Source organism: Engystomops pustulosus, chromosome 6 (genome assembly GCF_040894005.1).
Source record: "Engystomops pustulosus chromosome 6, aEngPut4.maternal, whole genome shotgun sequence".
Taxonomy (NCBI): domain Eukaryota; kingdom Metazoa; phylum Chordata; class Amphibia; order Anura; family Leptodactylidae; genus Engystomops; species Engystomops pustulosus.
The window spans coordinates 108,016,429-108,036,166 of NC_092416.1; the positions used below are offsets into that span (position 1 = coordinate 108,016,429).

Sequence of the window (19,738 nt, forward strand, 5' to 3'; positions counted from 1 at the left end):
CTGTTCCAAAGCCCCCACATTTCTCATGGGACTCCAAGAGGGCTTGGGTTCCTTTCTTGTCAGGGCCCCTGAACACATCCCCACCATGATAGCAACTTCTAGAAGTTACTTTACGGTCATTTTGGTGTGGCTTTCATTTTTGGTAATTTCCCCCTCTTACTTTTTCCTTCTTGGAATCAGACAACTTCAACGTCGAAAATGGCCAAGAACAAGGAAACCATCGTCTAAACCCTTGTGAGTTGAGGAAACTATTTTATCTGTACTATGTATCATGTACCTATAAAAATGGCAGTTATTAAGCCAAACCTGGTAAGATGGTGGATGGTTTGTGGTGGGAAGGTAAAGACTTGGCATGAGTGATGGGAGAGTCTCTCACATACGCTTTTCCCTACGCCATCACCTGAGTGAAGTTGACCCAGGGGATCTCAGTGCTGAGACAAATAAACAGATCACCGAAACGAGGGGTCTGATGGGGTCCCACATATCTCCGTCTGACCCCTCGTTGCTCCATCAGAGTAATGGAGCAGAAGGCCACGCATTACCGCTCTGCTCCATTAATCTCTATGGAGCTGACGGAAATTGCTAAGTGCCACGCTCAACGATCTCTGTCAGCTCCATAGAGATTAATGGAGCAGGACGGTCATGCATGGTCTTCTGCTCCATTAGTCTGACGGAACGACGAGGGGTCCAACAGAGGTACGTGGGACCCTATCGGACCCCTCCTTTTTCGTGATCTGTGGGGGTCTCAGCACCGATAGGGCCTAACTTTTGTTAATGGGAAAACCCCTTTAATAAGAAATGTAAGACTTCCAAAACATAATCAAAGTTTGAGCATAGTTACTGTATTTGGTGATATGGGGTTCAATGGCTTTAATAGCCAGGTTATGTGGTATTACAGTATATAACTACACCACATCTCAGGTGAGCCACATAATATGTTTTTGCCACAAGCATTTGTCCAACTTTTTCAGAACTTCAAAACTGTCCTTAACCCCTTCCCGCCGCAGCCCTTTTTTTTAATTTTTCCATGTACAGAGCTATGTGATGGCTTGTTTTCAGCATAATAAATTACACTTCAAAATGGTGGTATTTAATATTCCATGCTGTGTACTGGGAAGCGGGAAAAATTCCAAATGCAGAGAAATTGGTGAAAAAACGCATTTGCGCCGTATTCTTGTGGATTGGATTTTACGGATTTCACTGTACACCCCAAATGACATGTTGAATTTATTCTTTGGGTCGGTGTGATCACGGGGATACGGGGAATTTTTATAGGTTTTATAATGTTTACATACATTTGCAAAAATTAAAAGCTCCTGTATTTTGCCATCTTCTGGCACTAATAACTTTTAGTGCATTTTCATACGCGGCGATACCTAATGTGTTTATGATTTTCACAGGCTGAGCCCTCTCCATAGCCCATGGAAGGGCGGTAATGAGAAGCTAGCGTCTCATGTGGAGATTTTATATGCACATTTTTTATGATCGTTTGTGAGCATAATTTTTATTGAATAAATCCTGAATGTTAAGAACATACTACGCTATCTGCGTGTGAATCTCTCCAGTGGTCCACTAGAATGGATAGTGTGAATGAAGGAGGATACACAGAAAACACAGCAGTAGTTGTCTGAATGGTGGTTTATTCTAGTCGGAAGATTCGGAAATTTGTACTGGAGGAAAAGTACCAATTATTTTATCAGAATTGACAGACCAAGAAGCAGTGATGCAGTGAATTTGGAGCTCCGGTCAGACCTAATTTTGTATGTTTTACACTGTTGAACTTATGTTGGATCGGTCCTGTGGCTGTAAGTGGCTCCAAGGGATAAGTGTGCAACATGTAGTTAGTTTTTATTGAGTCCTAAAAATAGAAGCAATAGAAACATTCACCCAGTACCATCCATAGCTCTGTACACCAAAGTATTAAATAGTTATTAGTGGCAGAAGATGGCAAAATCAAAAAAAAAAAATTGTACAGGAGGTTTTAATTTTTGTAAATGTATGAAAACATCATAAAACCTATATAAATTTGCTCTCCCATGATCGTACCGACCCAAAGAATAAAGTAGCTGTGTCATTTGGGGTACACAGTTAAAGCCATAAAATCCAAGCCCACAAGAAAATGATGCAAATGCATTTTTTCACCATTTTTTACGCAGAAAACAAGCCATCACATAGCTCTTTACTAGAGATGAGCGAACATACTCGTCCGAGCTTGATGCTCGATCGAGCATTAGCGTACTCGTAACTGCTCGTTGCTCGGACGAGTATTTCGCCCGCTCGAGAAAATGGCAGCTCCCGCCGTTTTGCTTTTTGGCGGCCAGAAACAGAGCCAATCACAAGCCAGGAGACTCTGCACTCCACCCAGCATGACGTGGTACCCTTACACGTAGATAGCAGTGGTTGGCTGGCCTGATCAGGTGACCCTGGGATAGACTAGCCGCTGCCCGCGCTGCTCGGATCATTCTCTGTCTGGATGCCGCTAGGGAGAGAGCTGCTGCTGGTCAGGGAAAGCGTTAGGGTGTTCTATTAGCTTACTGTTAGGCAGGAGTGATTCTAAAAGAACCCAACAGCCCTTCTTAGGGCTACAATAACGTTATAATTTTTTTTTTTTTTTATTTGCAGCTAGTACCATATTGTGAGGAATTTGCAGGGGGACTTGCTACCGTTGTGTTTAGCTCTTAGTGACACACATATCCACCTCAAACACCAAAGTGGGAAAATTTATTAGGGGTTTGAGTAGAATTAGGCACAGTCTGCCAGTTTCTTTTTATTTTACGTTTATTGTTTTAATAACTCAGTGTCATCTCATCTGGCATAGTAGTGTGCTGTAATACTTGGCTAGAAAATAGCCATAGGAGAATACAAACGGCTTAATTACGCCTACAGTAGCGTTATATATATTTGATTTCTGGTTGATCTGCTGGTGGCTGTAGTTGTTGCAGTGCATCTACTAGTAAATTGTGAGCAATTTGGAGTCAGACTTGCGACCACTGTGTTTTAGTGACGCACATATCCATCGCAAAGACCGAAGTGGGAAAATTTATTAGGGCCCGGGGTTGTATTTCAATTAGGCACAGTCTGCCATTTCCTTTTTTATTTTACGTTTATTTTTTTCATAACTCAGCGTCATCTCATCTGGCATAGTAGTGTGCTGTAATACTTGGCTAGAAAATAGCCATAGGAGAATACAAACGGCTTAATTACGCCTACAGTAGCGTTATATATATTTGATTTCTGGTTGATCTGCTGGTGGCTGTAGTTGTTGCAGTGCATCTACTAGTAAATTGTGAGCAATTTGGAGTCAGACTTGCGACCACTGTGTTTTAGTGACGCACATATCCATCGCAAAGACCGAAGTGGGAAAATTTATTAGGGCCCGGGGTTGTATTTCAATTAGGCACAGTCTGCCATTTCCTTTTTTATTTTACGTTTATTTTTTTCATAACTCAGCGTCATCTCATCTGGCATAGTAGTGTGCTGTAATACTTGGCTAGAAAATAGCCATAGGAGAATACAAACGGCTTAATTACGCCTACAGTAGCGTTATATATATTTGATTTCTGGTTGATCTGCTGGTGGCTGTAGTTGTTGCAGTGCATCTACTAGTAAATTGTGAGCAATTTGGAGTCAGACTTGCGACCACTGTGTTTTAGTGACGCACATATCCATCGCAAAGACCAAAGTGGGAAAATTTATTAGGGCCCGGGGTTGTATTTCAATTAGGCACAGTCTGCCATTTCCTTTTTTATTTTACGTTTATTTTTTTCATAACTCAGCGTCATCTCATCTGGCATAGTAGTGTGCTGTAATACTTGGCTAGAAAATAGCCATAGGAGAATACAAACGGCTTAATTACGCCTACAGTAGCGTTATATATATTTGATTTCTGGTTGATCTGCTGGTGGCTGTAGTTGTTGCAGTGCATCTACTAGCAAATTGTGAGCAATTTGGAGTCAGACTTGCGACCACTGTGTTTTAGTGACGCACATATCCATCGCAAAGACCGAAGTGGGAAAATTTATTAGGGCCCGGGGTTGTATTTCAATTAGGCACAGTCTGCCATTTCCTTTTTTATTTTACGTTTATTTTTTTCATAACTCAGCGTCATCTCATCTGGCATAGTAGTGTGCTGTAATACTTGGCTAGAAAATAGCCATAGGAGAATACAAACGGCTTAATTACGCCTACAGTAGCGTTATATATATTTGATTTCTGGTTGATCTGCTGGTGGCTGTAGTTGTTGCAGTGCATCTACTAGCAAATTGTGAGCAATTTGGAGTCAGACTTGCGACCACTGTGTTTTAGTGACGCACATATCCATCGCAAAGACCGAAGTGGGAAAATTTATTAGGGCCCGGGGTTGTATTTCAATTAGGCACAGTCTGCCATTTCCTTTTTTATTTTACGTTTATTTTTTTCATAACTCAGCGTCATCTCATCTGGCATAGCAGTGTGCTTTCATACTTGGCTATAAAATAGCCATAGCAATAGGATAGCATCGTTTGGTTTTAAAAACTAAAAAACACAAAAAAAAAAGTTCAAAAAAAAAAAAAAAAAGTTAAAAAAAAAATTCAAGTTATAACTCTCATTTTCAAAATGTTTAACCCGAGGGCTAGGGGTAGAGGACGAGGGCGGGGACGTGGGCGTCCAACTACTGCAGGGGTCAGAGGCCGTGGTCCTGGGCGGGGTGAGACACCACCTGCTTATGAGGGAGCAGGGGAACGCCGCAGAGCTACACTCCCTAGGTTCATGTCTGAAGTTACTGGGACTCGTGGTAGAGCACTGTTGAGGCCAGAACAGTGCGAACAGGTGATGTCGTGGATTGCCGACAATGCTTCGAGCAATTTGTCCACCAGTCAGTCTTCCACGCAGTCCACCCATGTCGCCAAAATCGGCACTCCTCCAGCTCCTGCACCTCAGCCTCCTCCCCCCCAGTCTGCCCCCTCCCAGCAAAATTTGCCATTTGAACCGGCATACTCTGAGGAACTGTTTTCTGGACGCTTCCCACAGTCACAAACCACTTGTCCGGTTGCTGATGAGCAATTTTCCGATGCCCAGGTTTTCCACCAGTCGCAGTCTGTGGGTGATGATGACCTTGTTGACGTACTGGAAGAAGTGTGTAAAGAGGTGTCCGACGATGAGGAGACACGGTTGTCAGACAGTGGGGAAGTTGTTGTCAGGGCAGGAAGTCCGAGGGGGGAGCAGACTGAGGGATCGGAGGATGATGAGGTGACAGACCCAAGCTGGGTTGAGAGGCCGGGTTAACACAGTGCTTCTGAGACGGAGGAGAGTCCTCGACCAGAACAGGTTGGAAGAGGCAGTGGTGGGGCCAGACGGAGAGGCAGGGCCAGAGCTGGTGCATCAGCGCCAAATGTGTCAACTAGTGAAGCTCCCGTGGTGAGGGCTCCTGCGGCGAGGGCTAGATTTTCAGAAGTCTGGAGGTTCTTTAAGGAAACACCGGATGACCGACGGACTGTGGTGTGCCACATTTGCAAAACCAGGATCAGCAGGGGTTCCACCACTACTAGCTTAACTACCACCAGTATGCGCAGGCATATGAATGCTAAACACCCCACTCAGTGGCAACAAGCGCGTTCACCTCCGGCCGTGCACACCACTGCTCCTTCCCCTGTGTCAGCTGATAGTCAGCCCCCTGCCCAGGACCCTGCCACAAAAACCCCATCGTCGCCTCCACGATCCTCCACAGCATCCACCAGCGTTCAGCTCTCCATACCCCAGACGCTGGAGCGGAAACGCAAATATAGTGCAACCCACCCGCACGCCCAAGCCCTTAATGTGCACATCTCCAGATTGCTAAGCCTGGAGATGCTGCCCTATAGGCTAGTAGAGACCGAGGCCTTTCGCAGCCTCATGGCGGCGGCCGCCCCTCGGTATTCGGTCCCCAGCCGCCACTACTTTTCCCGATGTGCCGTCCCAGCCCTGCACCAGCACGTGTCAGACAACATAATCCGTGCCCTGACCAACGCCGTTTCTGACAAGGTCCACCTGACCACGGACACGTGGACGAGTGCTGCCGGGCAGGGCCACTGTATATCTCTGACGGCACATTGGGTTAACTTGGTGGAGGCTGGGACCGAGTGTGACCCTGCGGCTGGTCATATACTGCCGACGCCGAGGATTGCGGGGCCTACCTCGGTCCAGGTGTTTGAGGCCTACTATGCCTCCTCCTCCTCCCACCCCTCCTCCACCTCCTCCTCCGAACGACCATCCGTGGGCATGGCGCCATCAGTCGGTAGCTCTAGGCACAGCAGCAGTGCCGTCGCTAAGCGACAGCAGGCGGTGCTCAAACTGCTGAGCCTAGGCGATAAAAGGCACACCGCCCAAGAACTATTACAGGGCATCACGGCGCAGACTGATCTGTGGCTGGCACCGCTGAACCTGAAGCCAGGCATGGTTGTGTGTGACAACGGCCGTAACCTGGTGGCGGCTCTGCAACTCGGCAGACTGAAACATGTGCCATGCTTGGCCCATGTGTTAAATCTGATAGTTCAGCGTTTCCTCAAGACATACCCCAATCTGTCTGATTTGCTCACGAAGGTGCGCCGCATCTGTGCGCATTTCAGGAAGTCCAGCACAGATGCTGCCACTCTCAGGGCAGCGCAGCACCGCCTCCAACTGCCCGCTCACCGACTGTTGTGCGACGTGCCCACGAGGTGGAATTCAACACTGACCATGTTATCCAGAGTTTACCAGCAGCGCCGAGCGATTGTAGACTGCCAGATGTCAACTTCCACCAGAACTGGTAGTCAGGTCAGTCAGCTTCCTCAAGTCTACAATGAGGAGTGGACGTGGATGTCTGATATCTGTCAGGTGCTGAGTAACTTTAAGGAGTCAACACAGATGGTCAGTGGTGATGCCGCCATCATCAGCCTCACCATCCCGCTGCTTGGCCTGTTGAAAAACTCTCTGGTCAGCATGAAGTCGGAAGCTTTGCGCTCCTCACAAGAGACGGGGGAAGAAGATTCCCTTGTTGATAGCCAAAGCACCCTTAGGTCTGTTTCTCAGCGCATATCGGAGGAGGTGGAGGAGGATGAGGAGGAAGAGGAGGAGAATGTTGGCGAGACACAAGAGGGGACCATTGTTGAGTCCTTCACTGTTGAGCGTGTATGGGCAGAAGAAGAGGAATTGGAGGAGTTGGAGGAGGAGGAAATGGACAGTCAGGCCAGTGAGGGGAGCGAATTCTTACGCGTTGGTACTCTGGCGCATATGGCAGATTTCATGCTAGGCTGCCTATCCCGTGACCCTCGCGTTCAAAGAATTTATTCCAGCACCGATTACTGGGTGTTCACTCTCCTGGACCCACGGTACAAGCAAAATCTTTCCACTCTCATCCCTGGAGAGGAAAGGAGTGTGAGAATGCATGAATACCAGCAGGCCCTGGTGCACAAGCTGAAACAGTATTTCCCTTCTGACAGCGCTAGCGGCAGAGTGCGTAGTTCTGCGGGACAAGTAGCGAGGGAGAGTAGGCGAGCAGGCAGCTTGTCCAGCACTAGCAAGGGTACGCTTTACAAGGCTTTTGCCAGCTTTATGTCACCCCAGCAAGACACTGTCACCTGTCCCCAGTCTCGGCAGAGTAGGGCTGATCTTTACAGAAAGATGGTGAGGGAGTACGTAGCTGACCATACCATCGTCCTAAATGATCACACAGCTCCCTACAACTACTGGGTTTCAAAGCTGGACATGTGGCGCGAACTGGCGCTGTACGCCTTGGAGGTTCTTGCCTGCCCTGCCGCTAGCGTCTTGTCCGAGCGGGTTTTCAGTGCAGCTGGTGGCATCATCACCGATAAGCGTACACGCCTGTCGACTGACAGCGCTGACAGGCTGACGCTTATCAAGATGAATAAAGCATGGATTTCTCCTAATTTCCAATCTCCAGCAGGTGAAGGAAGCTCAACCTGAATAATTTATCCACTCCTCCTCCTCATTTTCCTCCTTCTCCTGCTCTTTGTACAGTAAAGCAGCGGAAACTGGCTATTTTTTGACAGGGCCCACTGGCTCTACCTATAGTACTTTATGCATTTAATTTTTCTGGAGGGCCACCGACCCGGTCCTCTGTTTTAAACAATTTTTGGGAGTGCCACATACAGGCACTCAATCTATTCAATTTTTCTGGAGGGCCACCTACCTGCTCCTCTGGTTTGAAAACTTTTTTGCACTGCCACATACAGGCACTCAATCTATTCCATTTTTCTGGAGGGCCACCTACCTGCTCCTCTGGTTTGAAAACTTTTTTGGACTGCCACATACAGGCACTATCCAAATTAAATTGTCTCCATAGCAGCCTCCACACGTTGTCTCCATTGCTTCCTCCAAAAGTCGTCCATATAGCTGCCTCCATACATCGTCCCTTTATCAAACGAGGTGTGTCAGGCAGAAATTTGGGTTGTTTTCATGGATTCCACATCAAAGTTGTTAACTTTGTCGCCACCCAGCTGTGTTATCCACAAAATATACTGGCAAACTTTTATCATTTACCAATATTATTTCAGCGCTTCTTGCGCTTCTGTTTACATTCCCCTCACCCGCCATATCCTAAACTTATAAGAACGCTACTACACTTGATCTTATACAAAAGGTTCTTAGAAGTGCTGTTTGGGGAGTAGCCTAGAGACACGGGCTTGGATTGGCGAAAGCTCGCCTGGCAGCGGAGCGCCAGCTCCATGCCAAGATCCAACTAACATAGTTTTAACTGCAGCACCTTTAATCTACTACTAGTTCACTGCCTCCATACATGGTCCCCTTATCAAACGAGCTTTGTCAGGCAGAATTTTGGGTTGTTTTCATGGCTTCCACAACAATCTTGTTAACTTTGTCGCCACCCTGCTGTGTTATCCACAAAATATACTGGCAAACTTTTATCATTTACCAATATTATTTCAGCGCTTCTTGCGCATCTGTTTACATTCCCCTCACCCGCCATATCCCAAACTTATAAGAACGCTACTACACTTGATCTTATACAAAAGGTTCTTAGAAGTGCTGTTTGGGGAGTAGCCTAGAGACAGGGGCTTGGATTGGCGAAAGCTCGCCTGGAAGCGGAGCGCCAGCTCCATCCCAAGATACAACTAACATAGTTTTAAGTGCAGCACCTTTAATCTACTACTAGTTCACTGCCTCCATAATAATAATAATAATAATCTTTATTTATATAGCGCCATCATATTCCGTAGCGCTTTACAAATCATAGGAAACAAATACAAATGTAATGTAACAGAGCACAACATTTGTATGGAACAACAGGAGTGAGGTCCCTGCTCGCCAGAGCTTACGGTTTATGAAGATGATGGGGTAACACGAGGTAAAAGAATTTTTAATGGTCAAGCCATTCTTCTTAGGGAATAGAACAAAATATAATAAATGGAATTGCTGTCGCTTGAACCACTCAGCCGTCACCAGGTCCAGGGTGAATGGGACTCCATAGAAGTCTGGTGCCTGTTGGTTGATGGATAACAGATGGGAGGACGACACAGGACGGGTTAGTAGAAGAGTTAAAACTTCATGCAGTTAATGAGTGTTATAGGCTTGCCTAAAGAAATGGGTTTTAAGAGCACGTTTGAAACTTTGGAGGTTAGGTATTAGTCTGATAGTCCGGGGCAGAGCATTCCATAGAATTGGTGCAGCTCTAGAGAAGTCTTGGAGACGCGAGTGGGAGGTCCGCACTAGGGTAGAGGTTGATCTAAGATCACTGGCGGATCTAAGAGCACGGGTTGGGCGATAGACTGAGATAAGAGAGGAGAGGTAGGGGGGTGCAGCATTATACAGAGCTTTATGGATGAGGGTTATTATCTTAAACTGTATTCGAAAGGAGACTGGCAGCCAGAGCAGCGTCTGCCATGAACTGTAGGCATACATGGTCCCCTTATCAAACGAGCTGTGTCAGGCAGAATTTTGGGTTGTTTTCATGGCTTCCACAACAAACTTGTAAACTTTGTCGCCACCCTGCTGTGTAATCCACAAAATATACTGGCAAACTTTTATCATTTACCAATATTATTTCAGCGCTTCTTGCGCATCTGTTTCCATTCCCCTCACCCGCCATATCCTAAACTTATAAGAACGCTATTACACTTGATCTTATACAAAAGGTTCTTAGAAGTGCTGTTTGGGGAGTAGCCTAGAGACAGGGGCTTGGATTGGCGAAAGCTCGCCTGGCAGCGGAGCGCCAGCTCCATGCCAAGATCCAACTAACATAGTTTTAACTGCAGCACCTTTAATCTACTACTAGTTCACTGCCTCCATACATGGTCCCCTTATCAAACGAGCTGTGTCAGGCAGAATTTTGGGTTGTTTTCATGGCTTCCATGTTAACTTTGTCGCCACCCTGCTGTGTAATCCACAAAATATACTGGCAAACTTTTATCATGTACCGATATTATTTGAGCGCTTCTTGCTCACCTCCTTTGGTTCCTCTCTGCCACCCATTGGTTTGAAGCCTGAGTCCATTTAGGGTATGTCGCCATGCCACTCTCTAGCCTGCCGCTGCTGCCGCTGCCTCTGCATGAAGTCCCCTATAGTGTCAGGGTCAATTATTGGATGTTTTAGATGCTATCTAGCTTCATTCTGTCACTCTGTCATGGCCATGCTGTTGCCCATAATTTTGGCATAATGGTGCGATTAAGCAGCCTCAGAGGCATCCATGCATGCTGCCCCTGCTGTTTCCTGTCCATTTCCGTGGTGTTTCCATCCTTTTCTGAGGTTCCCAGGTGTTTGGCCAAGCTTCCCTGTGCAGAGCCTTGGTCCCCTTGAAAAATGCTCGAGTCTCCCATTGACTTCAATGGGGCTCGTTATTCGAGACGAGCACTCGAGCATCTGGAAAAGTTTGTCTCGAATAACGAGTACCCGAGCATTTTAGTGCTCGCTCATCTCTACTCTTTACATATAAAAATTAAAAAGTTATAGATATTTGAAGGTAGGGAGTGAAAAAAGGATAGGGTTTTTTTTTAGTAGATGACATGGTTACTCCATGTTTGTGCCAAAGATCAGAAAGATCTTTCTCTACTTGCTTCTGGAATTGATCCATGATTTCAACTCTTGAGTTGACAGGGTAGAATAAAGGATTTTTGGTATTCACCAAGTGAGAAGTATCGAGGAATGGGTCAATTTGAATAGTAGTACTTGTTCCAAAAAAGTCATATTAGTGAAAAAATTAGACTGGCCCTGCTCATTATAATGTTAGATTCATGTGTGGAGAAATTGTTTCTAATGTATCTTGGAAAAATGTCTTCTCAAAGTGAGTATTGTCATATATCTGTTAACATCCAGAATAATATTATATACAGTAGATTCATATCTTGAGATGGTATAAAGTTCAAAACCCTTTGATAATTGACTTATTTGTGATCTCGATAAGGTGCATGCCGATAGGTTTATGACATATTCTTTGGAATCATTATTCAAATTTGATGTTTGGTTTTGTTGTCACAAGATCTTGTTATTCCAGGAGCAGGAGCTTGTACGGCAAGTTCTTGGATGCCTCTACGCCAAGCTTGTGAAATGTCAATTCCTTTCCTCGGCTATATTATCTCTGACAGAGGGCTCTAGATGGATCCTGCCAAGCAGTCTACTCTTCTACAATGGCCACTTCCGGAAGGTCTACGTGCCATACAGAGGTTCCTGGGCTTTGTGAACTTTTACCGGCAGTTTATCCCGCATTTCTCCACCCATGTATCTCCCTTGTGCTGCTCACCAAGAAGTGCGCCTATGGACTTCAGCGGCTGAAGAAGCCTTCTCAAGGTTGAAATCCGCTTTTGCCTCAGTCCCAGGTCTCACTAGGTCTGATACAGAAAGCCCTTTCATCTGGAATTTGATGCAATGCGTCCTCTGTTGGTGCAGGGGCGGTGCTCACCCAGAAAGGGTCTAAAGGCCAAACTCTCACTTGCGGATTTTCTCTGAGACTTTTTCTGCCGCAGAGAGGAATTGCTCCATAGGAGAAAGAGAACTTCTCGCCATCAAACTTGCCCTGGAGGGAGCTCATCATCTGGTCTGCGTATATACAGACCATAAAAATGTCCTGTATCTCCAGACAGCCCAATGTCTCAACCGTAGGCAAGTCCGTTGGTCACTCTTTTTCTCACGTTTCAACCTTCTGATCCACTTATGTCCTGCATAGAAGAACATCAAGGCTAATGCCCTTTCCTGTGCCTCTGATGTCATTGGGGAAGAGCCGGTCCCTCTGCATATTATTTCTCCAGAACAACTGGTTGTTGCTGATCTGTAGCAGCTTCCCCCCTGCAAGACATATGTCCGTACTGCATTGCGAAAGAGGATATTGACTTGGGGACATTGTTCGCATCTGGCTGGGCACCCCGTGGCCATTATTTCCCATTACTACTGGTGGCCTGACCTGGTTAAAGATGTTCGGGAATTTGTGAGTCCAATGGTCAAGTGGAGAGGGTGAAACAAACCTTGGGCTGTTATCTCCGCCATTTCGTCTCTGCCCATCAAGATTACTGGTCCAATCTGTTGCCATGGGCTGAGTTCTCCTATAACTCCATTCTTTGTTGTCTATAGACAAATTCCACGCCCACCTTTTTCTCTTTTCGCTCCATCAGATGTCCCTCTGGTCCCTAGCTACAAACTTGGACCGCGTTTTCTTGTCCTTTCAAGGTGGTGAAGGGCATAAATCCTGTGGTGTACAAACTCAGTTTTCCTCCCACTATGTGCATCCCAAACTCCTTCCATGACTCCCTCCTGAAGCCTGTCATCTTGAACCACTTCTTTCAGCAACCTCCTCCTCCTGCTCCAGTGGGTGACTCCATTGACATCTAGGAGGTTAAAGAGGTACTGGGCATGAAAACCATGAGAGGTAAGCGGTTCTTCCTTGTTGACTGGAAGGGGTTCGGGCTTCGGAGAGATCCTGGGAGCCTGAGGAGAACATTCTGGACCATAGCCTCCTGCAAAGGTTTCTCCATACCAAGAAAAGGGGGAGACCCCAGGGGGGTACTGTCACAGGTGTGCCTGCGACCCACATCTCAGATCGCAGGAGCACCGTGCCCTTCTCCCTGGCGGCTGCTGCTCCCCCCCATCCTCACTCACCTTGCCACACTCCTGCTCCCGTCCCAGCACGTGCGTCCCCTGGCTCCTAGGCCGCGCTCCGTAACACGCAGATTTAAAGGGCCAGCGCACCGCTGTTTGGTGCTGGCCACTTCCCTTAATTAGTTCAATGCTGGCCCTTCCCAGCATTTCCTGCTGGATCTTTCTAGGTCTCTGAAACAGCTATTACCCTTGACCTGTTCCTGTGTATTGCCTTCCCTTTGTGAACCTGGACCTGTTCCCAATTCCGCTCCTTTGCTGACAGCCCTTACCTCCTGCTCCATTACTGACCTTGAAGCTTTCTTGCCTGTATTGACCTTCTGCCTGTCACCGACCACGAGATTGCCTGCCGACTTTGTACCTCAACCTTGGCTGCCACCACGGACAAGTGGTGGCAGCACGCCGCAGCAAGTCCAACCAGCTTTGCAACGGGCTCTGGTGAAAACTGGCCGCCACTTAGACTCCGGTCCCAGTCATCGTCCGCTGTGGTCCAGGGGGTTCACTACTTCAGAAGCCTGACAAACAGTGGGAGTAACATAAGGAGTAAGCTTGTTATGTAAATCAGCAATCTGTGCATTAAGATCCTATAATTTTGGTTCATCTTATTGAATTATAAGTCTTATTAACTTTAGAGAACAGTCCGAGATAATAGCATATCATTTTTTGTTGAATTCCTCATCATACAATGTTGTGGGTGCTTTATAAAACTCAGGCCTCTAGGAATCATATTTTGTTCACTGTATTTGGATAAAGTGTTGAAATCCCAACAAACACGTTGGTTGGACATGGCATTTTCCAAATCTCACATAAGCTCATTGAGCAGAGTATCCATTTGAGCACTATGAGTGTGAATATAGAAAATCTATATAGAAAATCTCTCACACGTTCAGTATTCAAAAACGTGGGAAAATGGTGGTTGTGGCAGGGTTACTGATGTCCGCTATTTGTGACATATTGATAGCATGAAGTTAGTGAATTTTTAACCAAGAAATGTATATAAGTTATAAAAAACTGGAGAAAAAAAGGATATATTTCCTGTTTAGGATTGGCTCACCCGTCGTTTCTGAGGGAGCTGAAGATAATGGGGGTCATTTACTAAGGACCTGATTTGCGTTTTCCCAAAGTGTTACCCGAATATTTCCAATTTTCGCAGATTTTCCCTAAATTTCCCTGTCTGGCCCCTGGATTTTGGTGCACGTGATCGGATTGTGGCGCATCGGCGCTGGCATGCACGCAATGGAAATCGGGGGCGTGGCCGAACGAAAACCTGATGGATTCGAAAAAAACACCGCATTTACAAAAAAAAAAAGTGTCGCGGAGCTGGCACTTACCTTCACTAGGAATAGGCGGGTGAACTTGAGTGCGTTCCGATGCTCTTCAGCGCAGCAGCGCCACCTGGTGGACCTCGGAGGAACTGCCTTAATGAATCCCGGCCGGACCCAAATCCACCACAGAGAACGCACCACTGGATCGCGAATGGACCGGGTAAGTAAATCTGCCCCAATCTGTGCACGGATGAGGCAAATTTATTCTAAAAACAAATACCTTCATATCCTCTGTTACCAAGGTCACATACAAAATCAGGGATTTTATAAATTGTGATTCTGGCCATGTTTTTTTGTAAAATTTTAAACACTTTATTATATTACAAAAATATACAAAATGTTACCATCAAAGATCTGTGAACATCAATTTCATATAAATACATATCTTCACTTTTTCACTTATTAATAAATCTCAGTGTACTTAATAATTTCAGTCCCCCCATCGCCTATTCTCCCACCCTACTGACAAGATGAGAGAAAAAAAAATACACAAGATCCCTAACTATTGATTACCGATTTCATCAAGTTTGCTTAGTTCACTGTCTCGTTTTTCCATTTCCATTTTCTCCAAATCTCAGCCCATTTCCCACTTGTGCCTCTTTTATCAGCATGGATCTGTTCATATCTTTTAATCTTCTGGGAGAGACTATACCATTTACCTACATTAGGAATTGTGCCATTACCCTATTCCCAAATTATGAGAACCTTAGCTATTGTCAAAAGCTTTATTATCTCCTTTGGTCCAATGTTGTCACTAGTCCCAAACACAACCGCCACACTAATCGAGGGGGTCAGGAATACCTCAAGAACTTTATTTATCCACTGGTATACTCTATCCCAGAAGAATTTTACTATAGGACATGAACAAATTGTGTGAAGGAAATCAGCTTCTTCTGTTTCACATTTAAAGCATTTGGAAGACTCACTTACTTTGATCCTGTGTAAGACGGAGAGTAACATAAGATATGTAAGATTTTCGCCTGAATAATTCTGTGATTTTCACTAGTCGATTCTGTCCTCACATTCCTATAAATTCCTGCACCTCTCCCCCAATATCTGTCCTATCTGATTTTCCAACATTCTTGTGATTTGTGTTTAACCCCTAAAGAAATACCTTAATCAAAAGACTATATATCACTGCAACCAAACCCTTTTTTTTAATAGTGTTGTTAATTAAATCTATGCATTGATGCGCTTCTAATTTTATACTTCTACGGGATCTTATTGCCTTAATTGCGTGTGCTAACTGAATAAATCAAAAAGTCCCCATTACTCAAATTAACTTTTAATTTAAAGGGAACCTACCACCACAAATCTACCTATAAAGGTAGATTGGGTGGTAGGTGGATGTATGGGACGTGGGGATAGCCCTTTTAAGGGCTAATCCTCACGTCCCTGCACTTTTTTGAGAACTTTAATTTGATATTTATTCAAATTTACTTATGTGGCTACCGGGGCGTGGAGTAGCCGCTTATGAGATTACACGAGGCGGCTACTCCACGCCCCGGTAGCCACTTTACCCCTCCTACTCACCCATCTTCGGCGCGCAGCTCCGCGTAGCTGCGCGCCCTCGTCCGGCGAGCCTGCCGTCTGCGCATGCGCAGAAGAGCAGGCCCGCGCCTGTTTCGGAGTTGTGACCGCGCAGGCGCGGGCCTGCTCTTCTGCGCATGCGCAGACGGCAGGCTCGCCGGACGCGCGCCGGAGCTGCGCGCCGAAGATGGGTGAGTAGGAGGGGTAAAGTGGCTACCGGGGCGTGGAGTAGCCGCCTCGTGTAATCTCATAAGCGGCTACTCCACGCCCCGGTAGCCACATAAGTAAATTTGAATAAATATCAAATTAAAGTTCTCAAAAAAGTGCAGGGACGTGAGGATTAGCCCTTAAAAGGGCTATCCTCACGTCCCAATGATCCACCTACCACCCAATCTACCTTTATAGGTAGATTTGTGGTGGTAGGTGCCCTTTAAGTGATGAAAAGCTTATCACTTTCCCATTTTCCAATACTTGTGAGAAGAGACGCAGCCCCCTACTTTCCCAGAAAATGGGATCTGGAAGATTTCGTAATTCTGGGAAGTTGGGGTTGAACGAAAGTGGAGAATAACCATACAGGAAGCAAGGAAATTTTGATTTGTGATTCTGACCATGTTGTGTATTTATTCACCTGTGTTTCATGCAATATGCTATATATAGGAAGTACCATTCAGAAGTTAAAACTATGTATTGCTCAGCGTATAACTGGTGCCACTATCGCTTTTCAATCCATTACACAAAAAACCTCTCCAGGGGTATCCAAACATTTTGAAGATTGTCATCAAGGCAAATTGCAAATTCTATTAGTTATCACCAATGAAAAGGTACAACGTAGGGGAAGAGACTGGCAACGGCAAGTTACAGTCATGGCCAAAAGTTTTGAGAATGACACAAATATTATATTTTCACATGATCTGTTACCCTCTGGTTTTTTATATGTGTTTCTCAGATGTTTTTATCACATACAGAAATACAAGTGCAATCACCACTAATGATTGGTACGGTGCCAAGTGACACAAGGCAAACGTAGTGCCAATATTTAAAGAAGGCTCTAAAACTCCACCAGGCAATTACAGGCTTAATTGCTTACAGGCAATTGCAGCTTAACTGCCATTGTGGGGAAAATATTGGAATGGTCGCTAAAAGACTACATACAAGAGTATGTTACATCACATGGTATAATAAGTGACAACCAGCATGGGTTAACTAAGGATAGAAGTTGTCAGGACTAACCTGATCTGATTCTATGAAGAGGTGAGCAGATGCCTGGACAGAGGACATATTGGGGCACATTTACTTACCTGGTCCCTGCACGATCCCCGATCCGGAATGTCCGACGAGGATGAAGTCTGCCGGGATTCACTACCAGCGTGCGCCTGATATCCTGCATGTGTCGCTTCCCTGCTCAAGTCTGCCGGAGTTCACTTTCTTCTTCCCGGTGCATGTAAGTGCTTGGCTTGCGACACAATTTTAAATGTTAAATCCTGCGCGTTGTCCGAATCCATCGGATTCAGCCCCCATCCCCCCCCCCATCAGCCCCCATCCGATCATGTGTGACGCAATCCCAGGCGCAATCCCCGAAAAGATCAGGAAACTTGACGGAGATGCGGCCGCCGGTCCTTAGTAAATAAGCCCCAATGTGTTCTTGGACTTTGCAAAGGCATTTGACACTGTCCCTCATAGACGACTGATGGGTAAAATAAGGTCTATTGGTTCGTATGGAATCATTTGCAATTGGATTGAAATTGACTGAAAGATCGTATCTTACTCAGAATTGTCACCAGTTATAAGCGGTGTACCCAAGGGTTCTGTGCTTGTCCCAATACTTTTTTATTTATTTATTAATGATAAAGAGGTAGGAATTTTTTTTTTGCAGATGACACCTAGCTGTGTAGCTTAAGTCTTTAAAGGAAACCTACCACTTGTAGTGGCAGGTTTCCGATGGAAATACCGGGCACCAGCTCAGGGTGAGCTGGTGCCGGAGCTTATTTTAGTTAGTGTTTTAAACCGCGGTATCGCGGTTTAAAACACTTTTTAAACGTTATAGCCGGCGCAGGCAGGTACGCGCTCGGCGCTTACCATGCGCGCGGCTCTCATTCATTTCCTATGTAGCCGCGCGCACGGTAAGCGCCGAGCGCGTACCTGCCTGCGCCGGCTATAAAGTTTAAAAAGTGTTTTAAACCGAGATACCGCGGTTTAAAACACTAACTAAAATAAGCTCCGACACCAGCTCACCCTGAGCTGGTGCCCGGTATTGCCATCGGAAACCTGCCACTTCAAGTGGTAGGTTTCCTTTAAGGATGTTAATAGGCCACATGATGACTTGGACAAATTGAGTGTTTGGTCATCCACTTGGCAAATCAGGTTCAATGTGGATAAATGTAAGGTTATGTACCTGGAGGCTAATAATCCGCATGCAACATATGTTTTTGGGGGAGTAAATCTGGGAGTGTCCCTGGTTGTTTTCAACCTGGGTATACTAGTAGATAATAAATTAGAGGCAGCTTTGCATGATGTTATTTAAAGCCAGCAAGAGCCTGTCATTTTTTAAAAAGATTGGACTCTCAGGATAGGGATATAATATTACCAATGTACAAGGCATTGGTGCGGCCTCACCTGGAAAATATGTAGTCCATTAAAAGGATGCCCCGGAGCTAAAGAGGGTACAAAATGATAAGGGATATGGAGGGCCACAGTTATGAGGAAAGATCAAAACAACTAGATTTATTTAGTCTGGAAAAGAGACTACTAAGAGGGGACAGCCATATTTTTTGTATGGACCATTCATAAATTTATGAACAACTTTCCACCTTTTTTTTTGTATGGACCATTCATATATTTATATATTGGACTCTAGTTCTGCGGGGGAACTTTGGGGATGCCGCCCTGGTCTCCCGGCATCACATTCCGGTGGTTCCTCTCGAAAAGCCTCTTGTCATCTCCTGGGTCAGAGGACAAATCCTTTCCGATCCAGTACCGCACTGAGTCTCTCTGTAAGTAGGAGCTCTTCACAAGGAAAGACTGTCCTTTTACGTGCTGCCACACTCCACCTCTTCGCTCCTGCTGGGTCTCCCGTGGCTGCAACTCCTTAACTGGAAGACAGGGGAGATCCTTCGTTGGATACCAGAATGTCAGTCTCGCTGCCTGGTGCACCTCATGGTCCTAGCTTCCTCCATGACTCCCAAGCCCTATGTGTTACCAGAACTTTGCCGATGTTTTTTCCAAAAAACAAGCCAAGACTTTGCCATCGCATCGTCCATACAATTGTCCTGTGGATCTTCTGCCAGGTGTCTCTCTCCCCAGAGGTCCTGTGTATCCTCTTTCAGTTCCAGAGACTACTGCTATTTCAAAGTATATTAAAGAGAACCTGCAGAGAGGCTGTCGTTCATCGCGGAGCTCTTTGACAGCCTGCACAGTTCCAAGGTCTTCTCCAAGCTGGACCTTCGTGGGGGCCTACAATCACATCCGGATCCGCAAGGGTGATGAATGGAAAACAGCATTTAACACTCATGATGGACATTACGAGTACCTTGTAATGCCTTTTGGACTGTGTAATGCTCCAGCTGTCTTCCAGGAATTTGTCAATGACATCTTCAGAGACCTGTTGTATACGTGTATCGTGGTCTACCTAGGCGACATCTTGGTGTTCTCCCCAGACCTTCAGACCCACCAGTCCTACGTACGGCAAGTTCCTGGCCGCCTTCGGGCTAATCGTCTGTACACCAACCTCAAGAAATGTCAGTTTCACCAATGGAGCCTCAGTTTCCTCAGCTATATAATCTCTGACAGAGATCTCCAGATGGATCCTGCTAAACTGTCTGCAGTTCTACAGT

The 19,738-nt window shown here is 45.8% G+C and overlaps 1 protein-coding gene across 6 annotated transcripts in view; it reads left to right on the forward strand.

The window, feature by feature from the left end:
• The window catches only part of SULF2 (sulfatase 2), a 696,319-nt gene that overhangs the window by 663,956 nt on the left and 12,625 nt on the right, over window positions 1-19,738 (forward strand). For 4 of the 6 annotated variants that reach the window (XM_072110535.1, XM_072110532.1, XM_072110533.1 and 1 more), the window contains one exon: window positions 181-234. The exons of the other annotated variants lie outside the window; for them this stretch is intronic. In XM_072110535.1, the coding sequence (XP_071966636.1) occupies window positions 181-234 (54 nt within the window). The remainder of the gene's footprint in view (window positions 1-180; window positions 235-19,738) is intronic. 6 annotated transcript variants of the gene reach the window in all.